Source organism: Mycteria americana, chromosome 6 (assembly GCF_035582795.1).
Source record: "Mycteria americana isolate JAX WOST 10 ecotype Jacksonville Zoo and Gardens chromosome 6, USCA_MyAme_1.0, whole genome shotgun sequence".
NCBI classification, from domain to species: Eukaryota; Metazoa; Chordata; class Aves; order Ciconiiformes; family Ciconiidae; genus Mycteria; species Mycteria americana.
Genome location: NC_134370.1, coordinates 6249062 through 6264939, shown reverse-complemented (window position 1 = coordinate 6264939; position 15878 = coordinate 6249062). Strand labels below are relative to the sequence as shown.

Genomic DNA, 15878 nt, shown 5'->3' with positions numbered 1-15878 from the left:
CACAGGACATACTGAGGTTTTGCAGCAAGCTTGTAATTGTACCTGGCCAATATACAGACTCCAGGGCCACTTTGGGTTTACCAGGTGCCAAGCAGCAGCAGCGGGACATCTAGTCAAAATGTATGAACTTCTTGGGCAATCACCCAGCTCACCGACGTGGGCTTCTTGGAGATAAAGGAACAAAGCAGAGCCAGGGCAGAGAAGCAAGGAAGGGCACCTGATACGCAGGTGAATTACTCATCTTCAAGGTCTGCTCACTGTGTTGGTGACACCCATTTTCAGTGATGACACTACACTAAGGAGGTATTTTGAGTGCTTAATTGAAGCAAAGAAGGCAGAAGTCAGCTTGACCCGAGCAGAACACTGAAAGGACTATTGTGGTATTCATTATCCTCAACAGAAAGGTAGACCTCCACCATAAAATATTCTTTGTGTGCTTCCTTTCCGCTTTTAGGAGGCCAGAACCAAGAAAAGTATCAGCCTCAGACAGATCTTTAGCTCCATATCTGCACTTGAGAAGGAGAAAAAGCCCACTGTGTCCAAACCTCACACACCAATTCATTATTATATCCCCATTTTAACAACGTATTTGTCCTTTGGCCAACACACTGTATTTAATCAGCTCTGAGATAATGCTTTACAAGCATTTCTAAGCAGCAGAGTATTTAAAACAAACGAATCTTTGCTGGAATCTTTTAATGCCATGTGGCAAAATCAGCTGCGGAGCAGTGTGTAATTGTCTGTAATTGATTATGAAGGGTGTTTTCCTCCACTGATGATTTATACCATATCCCGAAGCCTAGATCTGTCAGTTCTGGCACTCATGCTGTGAGATTTTAGCAGCCATGCAGTGATTTCCTACAATTGTCAGTCTTTTTGAAGGCTCTGCTATAAAGCTAATTTGAAGTCATATGCATATATGTATATAAATATAATTAGTAAGTAATGCTATTAGCTGTAGATAGAAACGGTCCAAGTGACTGGATCTAGGAAAATAGAAGGTCAAATACACTCCATGGAACTGAGGATTCCTCATGTGAAGCACTGACATTTAAAACACATGCGCCACCCCTTCATGAAAAGCACTCCTTTTGAAACACTTGCACAACTACAAAATAACAGATGAGTACTACTAGGCAAGTAAATGGTTTTCATATAGAGAATCCAAGGATAAAGCAGGAAACTAAAATAAGTATTAAGGTAAATTCCTTGCAAGATATCGTACTGACAGTTGTGTATTAATCTTTGTATTTCAGGGTCTATTCCTTAAAATGAATGATATTTTTACAGCTCAATACTACGTGAAATACTGCGTTACTTTACTTGTTCCAGATTACTTTTCTTTTTTCAGGTTCCAGCTGCCATCATCATTTTGAATTACCTATTTTGCTTGGTGAGCTTAAGTCTTACTTTAAACCCATCAGTCTTTGCTCATCACAAATGCGCTCACTATATTTTTATGAAGAATTAGAATCAGCAACCACAGTAGATATAAATTAATGGGAATGCATAGAAAATACTAAGCATAAGAAAACATTTCTCCCTATTTAAGACACATATATACGCCCAAGTTGAGGGGGTCCAAATTTGACAGATTAACTGTGATAGCACTAATGAAATGCTCTAGTGATGACAAACACTTGTACTTGACTTTGACTGGGCAAGTCAAGAGATGGGACCTTCTATAACCACTAGAGCAGCACTGTCTTTTTGTCTGTTTTAATTATAATTTATTTGTTAAACAAAAAGAAGAAAAAAAAGTTCTACAAAATAGATGTATATCCTATTGAAGGCTACTCTTTACCTTTTGTTCAGTGAACCTGTCACCTAAAGCTTATATTCCAAACTGGCTTGTGATGTTCAATCCTACAAACTCTTCTTCCCACTCCCTCACAAACTGGTACTTCTATGCAGAACATGGCTAATCCCAACAGAAGCACCACAGCTCTCTGCTTTTATAGAAAGATGAGGAACTGCTTGCTGATTTCCCTGCAAGCAGTTTCTATTTCGAAAACCAAGTACCAGATCCTAGTGAGGCTGAGGATTGTAGGGGGAGGGAACTGATAATCCCTGACTTCATCATGACCCTTCCTATGAATGCGAAAAGAACTGCGTTTTGGCAGGAGAAAAACGCCTGCATGTGGGGAATGATAGAATCCTGTAGTAGCTCAGACTAAATAGTGTACGAGAATCCAGGCCTGCAAACCAAACCATATGTTACTCAGCAAGACTCTTATCCCACTTAGACAAGATGGCATCACAGTCATGCAAATGCCTCTTTGTGAACCAGGATTATTTTCATATCCAGATCCTTAGGGAGCTTGACCCAGCAGCAGAGAGCTTTGAAAACAATATCAAGAATTCCCCAATCTATGGCCTCATTTCTCTGGAATTCCAACAAATAAATCCCATCACCCAGCCCAAGATCTCTGCCCAGCTCACACAGTCTACCTGCCACGAGCATCTCCCCTGCTCGCTCTCACCCATCCTCTCAACAGCTTGGCCACTTTCTCTATTCCTCCCACACACAGCACAGCACAAAGGCAAGGGAGAACCTTCTGTGATCAATAGGTAAATAAAGGTTTAGTGACAAAACCCCACCAGGCTTTAAATACAATACTCTGATATACAAATAAACTGAAATAAAAAAGTAAGCCTGGCGGTACAACAAAACAGAGAGAGCTGAATAATCCAGAAACACATACCCATTAAATAAAACACCTCCTGGATTATTTTTTAATTCTTGATTTGTGACAACAATTCTGAAACCCAAAACCAGCTTTAAAAGATGCAGAAACTAAACTTCTGCAGCCTTGTAGACCAAGGAGATGCTAACTGAAAAATTAAGGAATCTTCACTGTTAATAAGCAAGTCTTCAGGGACTGCTCCTCTCATCCTGCCTCTGCAAGCTAATACAAACAATTAGTGAAATTACCAGTGAAATCATCAAAACAGAAATACAGGTTTCTTTTAACGCTTCTGGTAGTTATATTTTCCTCTATGAAGATACGAAAGCAGAGCGCCCTTCAATGAGAAACTCCTGTTAACAAAAAAGTACTCGGGAGAATTGAGAGGAGTGGAATTTTTGCTTTGGGGTTGCAATAGGATTCGCACTTTCAAACATATACCATTTTTCAAAAAATTATTCCCACTTTTAAAAGCACAATGCTGGTTTTGCTAAGAAAATACAGAAAACCAAAATAAACCGATAAAACTCTATCTGACAAGCATGTTGTAAGACAGAGATTTTTTTCCTCTGTGGAAACAATAGCTTTGGAGAAGGTCCATATTGCATCATTTAGTGATAAATAACTCAGCTGAGGGCAGTGGTTGGTACTGTTGTCACACACAATGAAATAACACTCTCCCCCCGAGGAACCATTTCCAACTGACACAACTGAGCTCACACCAAACCCTAGGTATTTTTTATGCCGTCAACTTATCTCTGAGTCATTATGATGCTTCTATATTCAGGCAGAAATCTAATAAATGTCTTTTATCTAAGCAGCTGATATGTATCAATCTCTGGTTAAGTATACAGCATTTGAAAAGTCGTCTTTGTCCAGAAAGCTACACAGATTTTTAGCCATAGAGATGTGTGAATTGAGCTGAGGGCTTTTCATCACTCTTTTTGATACACTCAGAGTCAAAAGTCTCTCTTCTCCCCAGTGACTCCCAAGCAAATGACTAAAATAATAAAATTACAACAAAACCCCCAAAAGTGGCAAAGAAAGTCGGAAAAACCAAGAATTAACATTTTTGCTCATAAAACAAACCAAATATTTTTCACATTGGACAAAGTTCATGTCCCCCACCTCAAGATCTTATAAAATACTGCACTTTAGAGGAAGATGACTAAAGCATTACTACTCTGTAGTATTTTTAATCAAGGAGAGTCAGAAACCATGAAACAAGGGTTCAGAAAAAAGTAAAACTGTTCAAAATCCCAAGACCAAGCTCCACCCTAACTCTGTGTGATCGTGCATCTAAATTTCAAACACTTACCCACACTGAAGAACTATTTTTAAGGTACATGTATTACTCTGACAGTGGTAATATTCTGGACAGGCTGTAAAAACAATCTGCAGAAATTCTGCACAACCTATTCATGTTGCAGATGGACCCGAACTAAACCCTCAGATCCAAACCCCCTGACCAGAGCCTGGATCCAACCCCCAAAGATGGTCCCTATGTTGAATAATGAGGTGAACCACAGCCTCACATGCCAACACCCCTCCACTCTCTCAGGGCTGAAACCTGGGAGTGGATTTGGTGGGTTCAGAGGTCTATCCTGAAGACCTACTGCAAGAAAATCAAAACATATTAAACTCCAGCTTCAAAAGAAACAAGTCTTTCAGGAGAGGATAGTATGTGGGAATGGAGGCTGTTTTGGCAAGTGATGGCCCTTGACAAAGCCAAAGTCTTGTTACGCGTTCAGCTGGTTTGTTGCTTGTGCTATTGCCCTCTCCAGAAACGCTCCTTGCCGGCCACAAGCAACTGTAAAATATATTTCATGCAACGCTGTTGTGTGCATTTTAAATCTAACATTTGCTTTTGTTCCTCACTCAAAAGCATCAGCATCTTAATCAAACTGTCTGAGATCTGATATAGTATCTCCCCTATTTTTACTTTATTACAGTCTTTTTTTCTATTTTTGGGTGGTTTCTGGATGCTTGGCTATGAAATTTCCTCCCCTCAGTCTTCAAAATTCTTCCTGAAAAATACCTCTCTGTATCTGGTACCTAGTTACTACAATAATAGTCACCTTAGAAACATTATAAATACACAATTAAATAGGATTCTGTTCCAAAGTCCATTAAGTCAGTAAAAATTTTTCCATTGACTTCAATGAGCTGTGGGATCAGGCCCCAAAATACCTTAAATACATTTTTTCCATCTATAGACTGCTAATACAGAACATATTCCATTTTTTACATTTCTCCTCTAACATCCCTGCCCTGATTTCCTTGCCTTGAGACACACATTGCTGTGTTAAGATGTACTTTCTTCCCATGCCAGTCTCCTGGGTGCCGGATGAAATCCCACCCCTACTGCAATTTGGTATAAAGCTTATTTATTCCCCTTTCCAAAGCTTTCAAGGAAGGATGTGCTGGCTTAGTTGTTTGGTAAAAGTTTTTTAAACTCTTTATCTACTTTCTGTTACCTGTCTGCGCAGAGGGATTCGCTTTGTCAGCTTATGGACAGCGGGCTGGCTGCTGAAATCGGGCTTCTTGGTGGTGTTCTTCACGCGACACAGGATGACTGTCAGCACCATGCAGGAAATGAAGAAGACCCCTATGCAGTAAATTGCTATTTCCAGGTAGTCTGGAGATGTCGGATAGTCTTTTTCTTTTTCAGGAGCTGGATTGGAAGTTTTGGGGAGGGAACAATCATGCCACAGAGTTAGCACGTGGTACCAGCATAGTTCAGTACAGCGCTTGGAACAACATGAAATGGCAAAATATCAGCAATTCTCGCAGCGACTGTGTGACATACGGAATACTGTGAATGATTAGGCCATCTTGCAATCTGAGATGAATTCCTCTTTCTAGATCACTGCTTTGACTTCTCAGTTTGCACTGAGCGTGAGCTTGTGCATGTAGGCATACATATATAGACATACACACGTGTCTGCCTAGATAGGTAGATACATATACATTGAAATATTGGATAATCAAGTATAATCTCAGGGGAAAAGAAAAAAACAAAGTGTTCAAACTAGGCTCAGGTTCATTATGTTGCTCAAGTCAAACTTCAAAAGCACTGTAATTCTTTTTAACCACATAAAGACACATCTAAAGATAAAATACTGAATTAGCTAGCCTAAAAGAAAGGTGTCTAAATTTGCAAATAGACATTTGGGCTTGAGTCTGCATTGCCTGTTTATCCAAAATTTTCACTGGGATCTCAAAATAAAGAGGGAATGCAGGATGAATCAGTCCTTCATCATGTTTTTAAACTCAGATTAGGGATTTCAAGAGTGTTTCGAGGAGCAGGCTGCCCAGCTGCTTAACTCGCTGCCGTTCATGCCGGGTGCCTAACTCCCCGGAGGGCCTTTGAAGAGCCCAGTGTCAGATTAAAAAGCATAACACAAGCAAAAGCTGAATTGCTAGCAATATGTTAATTAATGAGTCCTCTTTTGTGAGGACTGCGTATTTCAAGTAACCTCATCAGTGGTTACCAGTCTATGAGATTAGATTTTAGTGGGAGTGGTTCTACATAGCTGTTACTCTGATTGAAACCATTTTGAAATTATCTTCAAGACAGTTATATGTGCAAACACTGTCCCTAATCCTTTATCTGGGATTCATCCCCCAGATAAACAGCATTCCAGAGCAATCAGCGGTCACTCCGCAAGCAATGCATGTTCAAGCTGAAATTTTCTTGTGCCTCATTCTAGGCTTATAAAAATATTTCATTCAAGAAAATCGGTTAAAAAAATGCTGTTCAAGCACTTGCAAAATGCAAACACTGCTAGCAGAAGCAAGCTCTACACAAGTACTGCTTTGCCTGCTTGGTGACAGACCACACAGGGTCGGTGTTCACATAAGAGTGAGATGTAATAATGTTGCCTTGTTCAATATATTTTAATAAAGGGTAAGAAATTATCTGCAGAAAGTAGGAACATTTCACTCCCATAACATGAACTTCAGCAATATGCACATGCAGGTTTTGTACCTTTTACTTAGGATTAACAATTAATAAATGGTAAGCACAAGATGACCCAGCAAACCTCAGGTGGTTCATGTTTTTTCAAAGGAACTCCTAAGGCAGCTGCCAACAGTTATAAATGAGAAAATTTGACTAGTGTCAAAACCAACTACGGTTACATCTTCTAACAGCTGATAACAATTTTCAGGCAATAAAGCACATTGATGTTTGTTTCTTTTGAGGACAGAAACATCATCAACCCCAGAACAGCAAGACATGCTTTGCAGTAAAAGCAAATGACTACTTGTTTTCTTAGAGCATGCAATGTTTAAAGATGCAGGGAGCCGATTCCCAAGACATGGAAGGCACTGCTTCTGTACACGATCCATTGGCATTAAAATCAGAATTTCCGTAAGAGATTTGGATGATAGGTAAAAGTGAATTTAAGCACACTGAATAGCCCAGGTATTTAATGAACCAGTACATGACTGTGGCCAAATTAGTCCCAAAGCTTCATAAGAAACTTTGAATTTCCTCCTCTTGAAAAAGTTTACAATGATTAATGTGCTGATTTTCAGTTATCTCACTGAAGTGCTAAGGAAATGCAGTTCCTTAGCATTTCTGATGAACATTTAACCAATGTAAAAATATTTCAGTTAAGTGCAATAGCCATTTCCCCCCCCCTTTTTTTTGTTGTTGTATTTAGGTTTTTGGAGTCGCAAATATGTGACGAAACAATTCATTGGCTTGAGATAACTGTGTTTAAAAAAAAGAAATCATTGTAAAAGACCTTTTCTGAGACAGAAGCCGTGCTAATTCTGCAGCAATCAACAAGGAGAAAAAAAAAAAGAGGAAAAACCACAGAAAGAGAGCAGTGTATACCTGGCAGAACTGTCAACCATGCAGTGTGAAAGGATATCCCAATAGAATTACCCGCCAAGCATGTATACTCCCCAGCATCCTCAAAAGTTACATTCCGTATATAGAGAACCTCAATTTCTTTGTCCGTGGTGTTAACACCGGCAGCCTAAAAAAAAAACAAAAGAGGGAAGCAAGAGAAAAAGCTAGACATTGAGAGAATTCTTGTGGATAGGGAGATGGAGCCACAGGGCTTTGCACTTTGTAAAGGCAGAGGTGTAGAGATGCAAAGCTCCTTCCCCATCCACAATCCCTCATCCAAAAGGCGTTTACCAACAGGTCCCAGCTCACCTCAGAAAGTAATCAACACCCTTCACCAGACCTAAACTCACCACCTAAACATGCATGCAATCAAATGACATGGAAAAATTAACCCACAAAGCTTTTTTTTCCCCCCTCTTCTTTTTTAATAAAAGAAAGTTGAAAGAAAAACAAGGAGGAAAAGTAGGACAGAATGTGGGCTCCTTCACATGTGGTTACCTGTTTCAGAAGAAAGAATTTACTATAAAACTATACTCTGAAAGGATTTAAAAAAAAAAAAAAAAAAAAAAAAAAGAAAAATTCTGCTCCAAAAGCCACAACTTAGTAGCTGTCTTAAGCAGTGTATGGTCCTTGCATCATCCACTGCGCTACACTTAAATATTGTACATTGTGCAGTGTTGCCAAATCTTGTTTTAAATCTGAAGTCTGGTAAAATTTGGTGGTTTGCTTAGAAGCACAGCGGAAGGTATCTCAGCTCTTGTTTGAAAAATATCCATTGTGGCTCTCAGAGAAGTGGAGAAAAACTGGACCCCAAAAGTTCAAGAACGAGGAGATGGAAATAAAATACATTTTTCTAAATCTTAGAGACTGAAAAAAAATTCTGGAAGGTTTTCTTTTTTTTCTGGTCTCCTTCCAGACTTGCTAAATCTCTGGCTTGACAAGTCATTATGCACCAAACCAATCAGTGTATCGGTGATTATCCAAATGCATACAAATAGAGTAAATCTTAGACCTGGAACTTTCCAGCTGTCCCAAGATGGGTGCAGCAGGGCATCAGCATCAAGGTCTCTGTGATGGAGACGTAGAGAAATTATTGTTTGCTGCTTTTTGTCTCTCTTCCATTCAAAAATGTTACTTTGAAATACATGATGAGGGAATAAACACATTTTTACCAAACCATTTTAAAGTAAATTTAGATGTGAGTTGTAGTCGCATTGTTGCCAGTCTTTATTGTTATTGATGGGTTATTACCCAGTTAATAACAGGTGAATAACAACTGGAAAACCCTCCCACCCTGCACAGTCGCAGGTGACGTGGGAAGTTATAAGTCAGGTCAGTTTAGTGACTTGTACTTATGTGAACATTTCATATATATATACGCACACATGTATATATATATAAATACACACTAATTAGGTGGTAATTACATTATTCAACAAGTACCCTATATGTGAACTGCAAAGTACGCAGAATTAACAACAAAACTGGACGTAAACACACAGACACAAAGACACCAAACACAAGAGAGAATGAAGATCAGCATCAGAAACCAGTGCTTATGGTACACACAGAATTATTGTGGGAATTTTTCCATGGCTGCTGGTGTAATACCAGTTGCATCACCGAAGGAGGATTACACATACACCACAAGGCCAAAGAGTTATCCTACAAGCTGCCTGCAGTCTCCCAAAGCACCATTTTTTCCAGCTTCTACATCCAGCTTGCTTTAAAAAACATTGTTACCTTGTATACTTGGCAGAACAGAGAGCCAGGCAGACTGGTTGGCCTCCCCTATATAATTGGAGACCTTACAAATATATTCTCCAGCGTCCGCCTCTGTCACATTGTACAGTGTCAGCACTTCAGCATTGGAACTATTTATCCCCGAATGCTAGAATAGACCAATAACACAGGAGAACAATGTCACTGCTGCCCAAAACGGACACCAATCTGTCTACGGTCCCACCACCAACACGTCATAAGAATATGCCTTCCACTTCATACAGGTATCAGCGTCAAAACATTGAGGGTTTGGGGTTTGTTTGCTTTTTTTTGTTGTTGCTTGTTTGTTTTTTTTTAAATCCAAAGCATCACACGAGGAGTTAGAAAACAGCGGCGTGGGGGTAAAAAGCACCAGGGCTGGCACACCGGCAGTGCGGAACAAGATGGTTTAGAGCTGGCTGTCCTGCCTGCCAACGCGCCGAGTTTTGGCAATGCCACCCAGCTCGGAAAACTTTGGAGTTTCCTTGGTCAGGCTTGCTCAAAACGCCTGCCAGCAGGAATGACACCACCGATACGCCGGTGAAAAATGGATATCTCTGCAGGCTCAGCATCCAGAAAAGCCAATCCTGCCAACAAGCTTTTGGCAGCAGGCGTCACGTTACTTTGAAATAAAGAGGCTGAAGAAACATGAGAGAAATGGAGTAGACTGTCCCAGGTATGTTTTGGATGCGTTCTACCCATACATAAATGTCAATGATGTTCTTTAAGAGGGTTTTCATTTTTTTCTGAGCAAGTCATGCCTGAAACATTCAGAGATAAAGGACTTCACGGAAGTAAAAAAGAGCAAAACAGGGTCTATAAGCTGCACAATTAGCATTTAGACAATCAAATGTTTATCTAACTCATTATTTCATTTGTAACATAAACACTTCCATTTTCAAAAGAAGTTCAGATCTCAAAATTCTTGGATTTACATCAAATAAATTCAATGCTTTAAAGAAGTCATCACCATCGCCGGCATCTGTAAAGCCTCACCTTTAAAACCTGAAGATACGGCAGTCCATCTGGTCCGTATTTACTGCCATTCTTCTCTACATGTTTTATCCACTGAATATGAGGTTGAGCATCACTGTAGACTTTGCAGACAAACTCGACGTCACCTCCGACGACTGCAGAGGCATTTGCTGGAAGGCCAGCTTGGAGGATGGGCCTGTGCGGTGATCGCTCTGGTCGGGTGGGCAGGGGGAGCGAGAAGGAGCAAGAGAGAGAAAGAGAGAAATAAAGATGCATAAATAAGCAGAGCTGCCAAGAAAACTCTAAGTGAACTCGAGCCAAAAAGCCCTGTAAGCCTGTTGGCTGACTCCTCCGAAATAACGCTGCAGCCAAAACGTATAACAAAACTACAGTTCAAAGGAGACGACTTGAGCACTACACTTGTAATATAAAGAATAGCTATTTCGGGGGAGGGGAGAAACCTTGCTTAAAAACTTTAAGCATTTTTCATTGTTGAACTCAGCAAGAATTAAGTAAAATATCTTTTTTTTTTTTTTTTGAGCTATTGTAATAAGTACCTCTGGGTTTTGAAACATTCTAATTGGACCAAACCTCCACAAATTAGGAAGATTATTGACTAATTTAAAAAACTGATTAATGTATTAAAATAAACCAAAGGGAATTTCTCAAAACTAGCAGCAGAAGCCTCAGCACTGAAGCTCCTCATGCAGGATGCACACACCAGACAGCTCGACTTTTCAAAACACTCTGACCAGTCCCACCACGATAGCTGCTCCCTACTTTACCCAGACACAGCAGCAGAAATACCAGTTCTGCCTTATTCTGAGCAGGGCACAGGGAAATAGAGAGTCCTCTGGAAAACTGGGGTGTATTTAACATGAGCCAATAGAGCTTTTGATCGATGGACTTGCTTAAGCATTTATCAAATGTTCTTGGCCAAGCTTACGTCACTGAATATACCGAGCGCACCCTGTATCGTCCAGGTATCGGGAGAGCCACTACAGTCAGCGTTCCCAGCCCAATTTTGTGGATGCAATACATATAGCCTTTGGGCAAAGCATCGATGGAAGCTTCGTCCTCAGCTATGACAGCGAGGCAGCTTTCCACTACCCTCACTAAGCCTGATCTAAAAGCTGCTAAAATCTTCTGGGTGGTGGGCAGGGCAGGAGCCCAGCTCCCCAGCCTCCAGGGTCACCAACAGTCTTTTTTTCCTGCAGAAGGCAAGTGGGCAAAGTGTAAAAAATTTTAATTCCAACATCGCATAAGAGAAAGTCCTCAAAATGACAACCCTGGTTACCAAATTTCTCTATTATCCAGTGGGCGTGATGGACAATACCACCCTCCCCAGAAAACCTTCTGAGAGCTGCAGTTTCATCAGCCTAGCTGGGAACTCAGTGCCTTCTTCATGCAAACTAACTCTGTCCGTTTCTTTTTATAAGACTGTAAAGTTAATACTGACCTATATATACTTTCAACATATGAAATGGAAGTGAAAAGCCCGTTGCCCGTCCCCAGCCTGAGCTGCCCATTCTCCCCTGCTCCAGGAATTCTTTCGAAGATAAGTAAAAAACAGCAGACCTAAATATTTATTTTTAGAGGCTGTACGCTGTAAAAGCTTTGACGTTACAAGCCAAATCAACTGAATTTCAAATCAAGCGTTCCTTCTTAAACATACTAGTTTCCAATAAACTGTTTCACAAGCAAACATTGCGAGTGTAATAGCAAATAATGATGCCCATGGAACAATGGGATCTTTTATACAGTCCAATATATTTGGCATGCGGCAACCATCTACTGGGAATTTATTCACTGAGGCTGCGCTGGCAGCAATAGTACAAAGCAGCAGTCTTATTTTACTTGTGGCAAAAGTGCATTTGTGTTGCAGTTATTAAATTATTCCGTGGCTACGTGTGTCATTTTCAAAGCTCTAGGAACAGTTTAATATTTTTTAATTTGTAACTTACAGTAGAACATATGAATTACTATTTTACAGTTCTGGAGAGAACTTTTAGTTTTTCACCTTATACTAAATAAGCTCTAATTCCACCTCCCTCGCCCCTTCATTTGGGTACAAAAACAGCAAGCAAAAATCTCTCTTTAATAGAAACCTTACACCATCTTCCAAAACTTATTACAGCTGCCTTCAGTATAAAATGAAACCTTAGAGAATGTTATTTAAAATGTTTTTTAGAAGTCAGTAGGCCTCACGTTTCATTTCTCCACATCAGGGTTTGATTTCCTTTGTGACCTTATTCTCTGCCCTTAAACAAACCAGAGAATGAGGCCTGAAACATCTTGGAAAAGTTCCTACTATGCCAGCATCAACACATGAAATGTGTTTAGTTTATCCCGATAGCCATCAATGATTTAATCTTTTATTGATGACTGTCAAACGTTTCCTCTACCAAAAAAAGAGGAGGCAAAGCAAAGAAGTAAAAGCAAAGTTCTTACATTCTTGGTCCCAAATTCCTTTAAAAAAAATTTAAACAAAGTACGTGCATATGTATAGGTAAGACATTTGTGAAATTTCTTCTCTAAGGGTAAATGTGTTAAAAACAAACTTTAGTTGCTCTCCAACATATGGAGCAATGATTAGTGTTTGTCGACTCCCCCACTTCAGCAGAAGGGAGCATCCCCATGCCCACCCAGGCAAACAGCACAGAACATAACCATCACGACGCAAACTCAGCAGGGTTTCGTGACAATCCTGGAGTCCAAGGACCACAAGAAATACACTCAGTACCGGGGAAAATAACTAAATATGGAGAAACTTCCACTAATTACAAATGACCAAGTATAATTCTGTACAGTGTCATTTCTTGGAAATAGTCATTTCAGGATGCTATCCTGTCTTTCCTATTTCTCTGCAAACCACGCACACCTAAGAACTCTGCTTAAGTGTAGGTGCTGTTAAAACCATATTCATAAATCTCATATCGCTATTTCGCATTTAAAATACAAGCCTTACCTTTGTAAGCAGATTATCATCACTCAGACAACTGGCTACACTAATATTAGATGGAAACATTCTTTTTTACTGAAGACTAGCAAAAGAGTCAAAGTTGCTTTTAAAAAAAAAATCTTAAAGGCTGGTGAAACTATTTTTATCATTACCCTTACATAACCATAATCAGGATCATCACTAAACTATAATGAACATATACATCTCTAGTTATTTAACTCGGACAAACAGTATTTCCATACAAAACAAGTTGGCAACCAATCTCATAGCTCTGCAGCCCTACTGATTTCAATACCCCCCTTGCTCATTAATATTGAATCACAACCTCAAGAAATAAATCTTTACTATTTGACCACTGAAATTTTAGAGGTTCACTCTCACTGCTAACACAACATGTTTCAAAAACAAGTCAATAGCATACGCTATATAACACAGAAAATCACCCCATAGATTAGCTGCCTTCAAGCATACTAAACACTACATCATAAGGACCTTAAAAAGTAGTAGATACTAATTTTATTACCATAAATATTAGTTACTTAGTGAACTACATACAGATCTACCAGGTTTTTCATAGATATGCCCTGCTTTCTTAAACAGACCTTCCTGGTTCAACCGAAATGTAACAGATGTTTAAAAGCAAATGTAATGGATGTTTAAAAATTTTTAAAATCTAAAAATATTTTCTGTATATTGATCTGAAAGTAATTGAGCCAAACTGATAATTACGTATAAGTCCCCATATGTTACATTTCATTTTTATTCTAGTTCTTCCCAAGTCTAACTTCATTATAAAGAGAAAGCATGCTTAATGCTGGATCCCACCTTAAGAGACAGACACCAGCTTGCTTTCCCCCAACTTGCAGTTCAGATACAAACCCAACATCATCCCCATTTGAGAAGCCAATTATCTAACAAAAGGCAGAGCGAAAATGACTGCTCACGTGAGGAATATCATATTCAAGGCTACAAGCATCTAAATTTTACACCACCACACAGGTGCCCAGGGCTTGAGCATTTCTGTTCAGAATTGCTTGAGCAATTCTGCTTGCTTATCTACAGACAAACAGACTCGCCATCTGAAAAGACGATTGACAAAGAGACCTGCCCAATGGCTTAGAAGAAACTGTCATTTAGCCTGTTAATGTTAAAACTTCAGAATACCTTCTTCCAAGAGAGAAAACTGCAAAGAATCCAGGAAAGCTGGAAAATTCCAAGTTTCCAAAAAACTGGCACAATGGAAGGAGGTGCCCAGGAAGCTCCCAGCCTTGCAGGACACCCGGAGATGGGTGGGAGCCCATCCTGCCACAGATGACGGAGGGAGAAGTGACTGGAAGAACTATCCTGGAAATGACTACTGGAGCCTGCACACTTCACAAGGAGACCTAAGAACTGGCTCTTTAAGAAGTTTTAAGTCCCTGGACAGGTGGTTCCTACAAGAGGGCCTCATCTCTCTCCCAGCCTTGGCTTTATCTCCTCCAATTTTTTTGGTGGCCAGCTGCAGCCAACACAGAGGAAAATCAGAGAGGAGAGAGACAGGAAAATCATGAAGCAAATGCATCAGGTGAAGATGCTGGGGTATAGAGGTGGATGACAAGGGCCAAAAACCAAGTTTCACAGCCAACAGAGCCCAGAAGACACGATCCCACCACTCCGGTCCTAACGCAGGGGGGTGCAGAGATGGAAACATTGCGGGAAGAGAGGCTGCTCGCCGAGCACGCCGGCGGAGGGAAGATGTAGGGCAGGATTTGCTGTTGCCAGAGGCCGAAGTAGAGCGTATTGTGACTGAAAGACTGGAGTGCCTTGGCAGGGAGAGGAGACAATAACCCGGAAGGGGTGAGCGCTGGGGCCCATCCCGAGGCCAAGTCTCCTTAGCAACCTGGCTGTGCCAGGGGCTGAGAAGAGCTCTGGTAATTGTCTATCCAAGCCTCCTCGTCACCCTAGCACAGACAGTTCAGGACCTTTCATGGGAGCTAAAAGCCAGAACCAAAGCCCATTGAAGTCAGGGGAAAAACTCACATGGAATTCAATGGGCTTTGGATAAGGCATTTGATTCATTTCAAAAAAAAAAAAAAAAAAAATGAAAACTACTCTTATTTTCTCCTTTTGAATGTGCTTGTTTCCTCTCCTTGCAAATGTGTGATTCGAGTGCAGCCTACGAAAATAAAAGCTGAATAGCAAATGCAAGGCCAAACATGAGTTCTGGGGACAACAGAGAGATCCTCAATTGAGGGGGGGTGGGGGAGGAAAAAAGTTATCTAATTCTTTTCCACAATTTTTAATTGGACAAGACACATTTATCAGAGTCTTTAATACCAGTTTTGAAATGTTACTGACTCCTAAGGAGTCATCTTGACGGCTGCCACTGTCAAGCTACAGAGGACTCCCTCAAATGATGCCTCTCAGTGCATCAGTAACCGTTCTGGACCGATAGCCCCTGGTAGAGGTTCTGCGTATTCAGTCATCACTGAATAAAAAATGAAGCTGTTCCAGCTGTGTGCCTGCTTAACTGAAAACACAGACCTGCGATGCCCTCTTCACTTGCCCTGCTCAGCACAGCACGTTCAGCTCTAGTTGTTTATTTTGCCTGACTTCGAGCTCAGGAAGTCTTCAGCAGCAGTCTGGACGC

The 15878-nt window shown here is 40.4% G+C and overlaps 1 protein-coding gene across 3 annotated transcripts in view; it reads right to left on the bottom strand.

Annotated features, from left to right (window-relative positions):
* The window catches only part of FGFR2 (fibroblast growth factor receptor 2), an 87226-nt gene that overhangs the window by 21702 nt on the left and 49646 nt on the right, over nt 1–15878 (bottom strand). For 2 of the 3 annotated variants that reach the window (XM_075504423.1, XM_075504424.1), the window contains 3 exons: nt 10309–10499; nt 7534–7678; nt 5165–5361 (listed from right to left, as the gene is read on the bottom strand). In XM_075504423.1, the coding sequence (XP_075360538.1) occupies nt 5165–5361; nt 7534–7678; nt 10309–10499 (533 nt within the window). Of the gene's footprint in view, nt 1–5164; nt 5362–7533; nt 7679–9294; nt 9443–10308; nt 10500–15878 lie in introns of all 3 variants that reach the window. The other variant, XM_075504425.1, reaches the window with a different exon arrangement.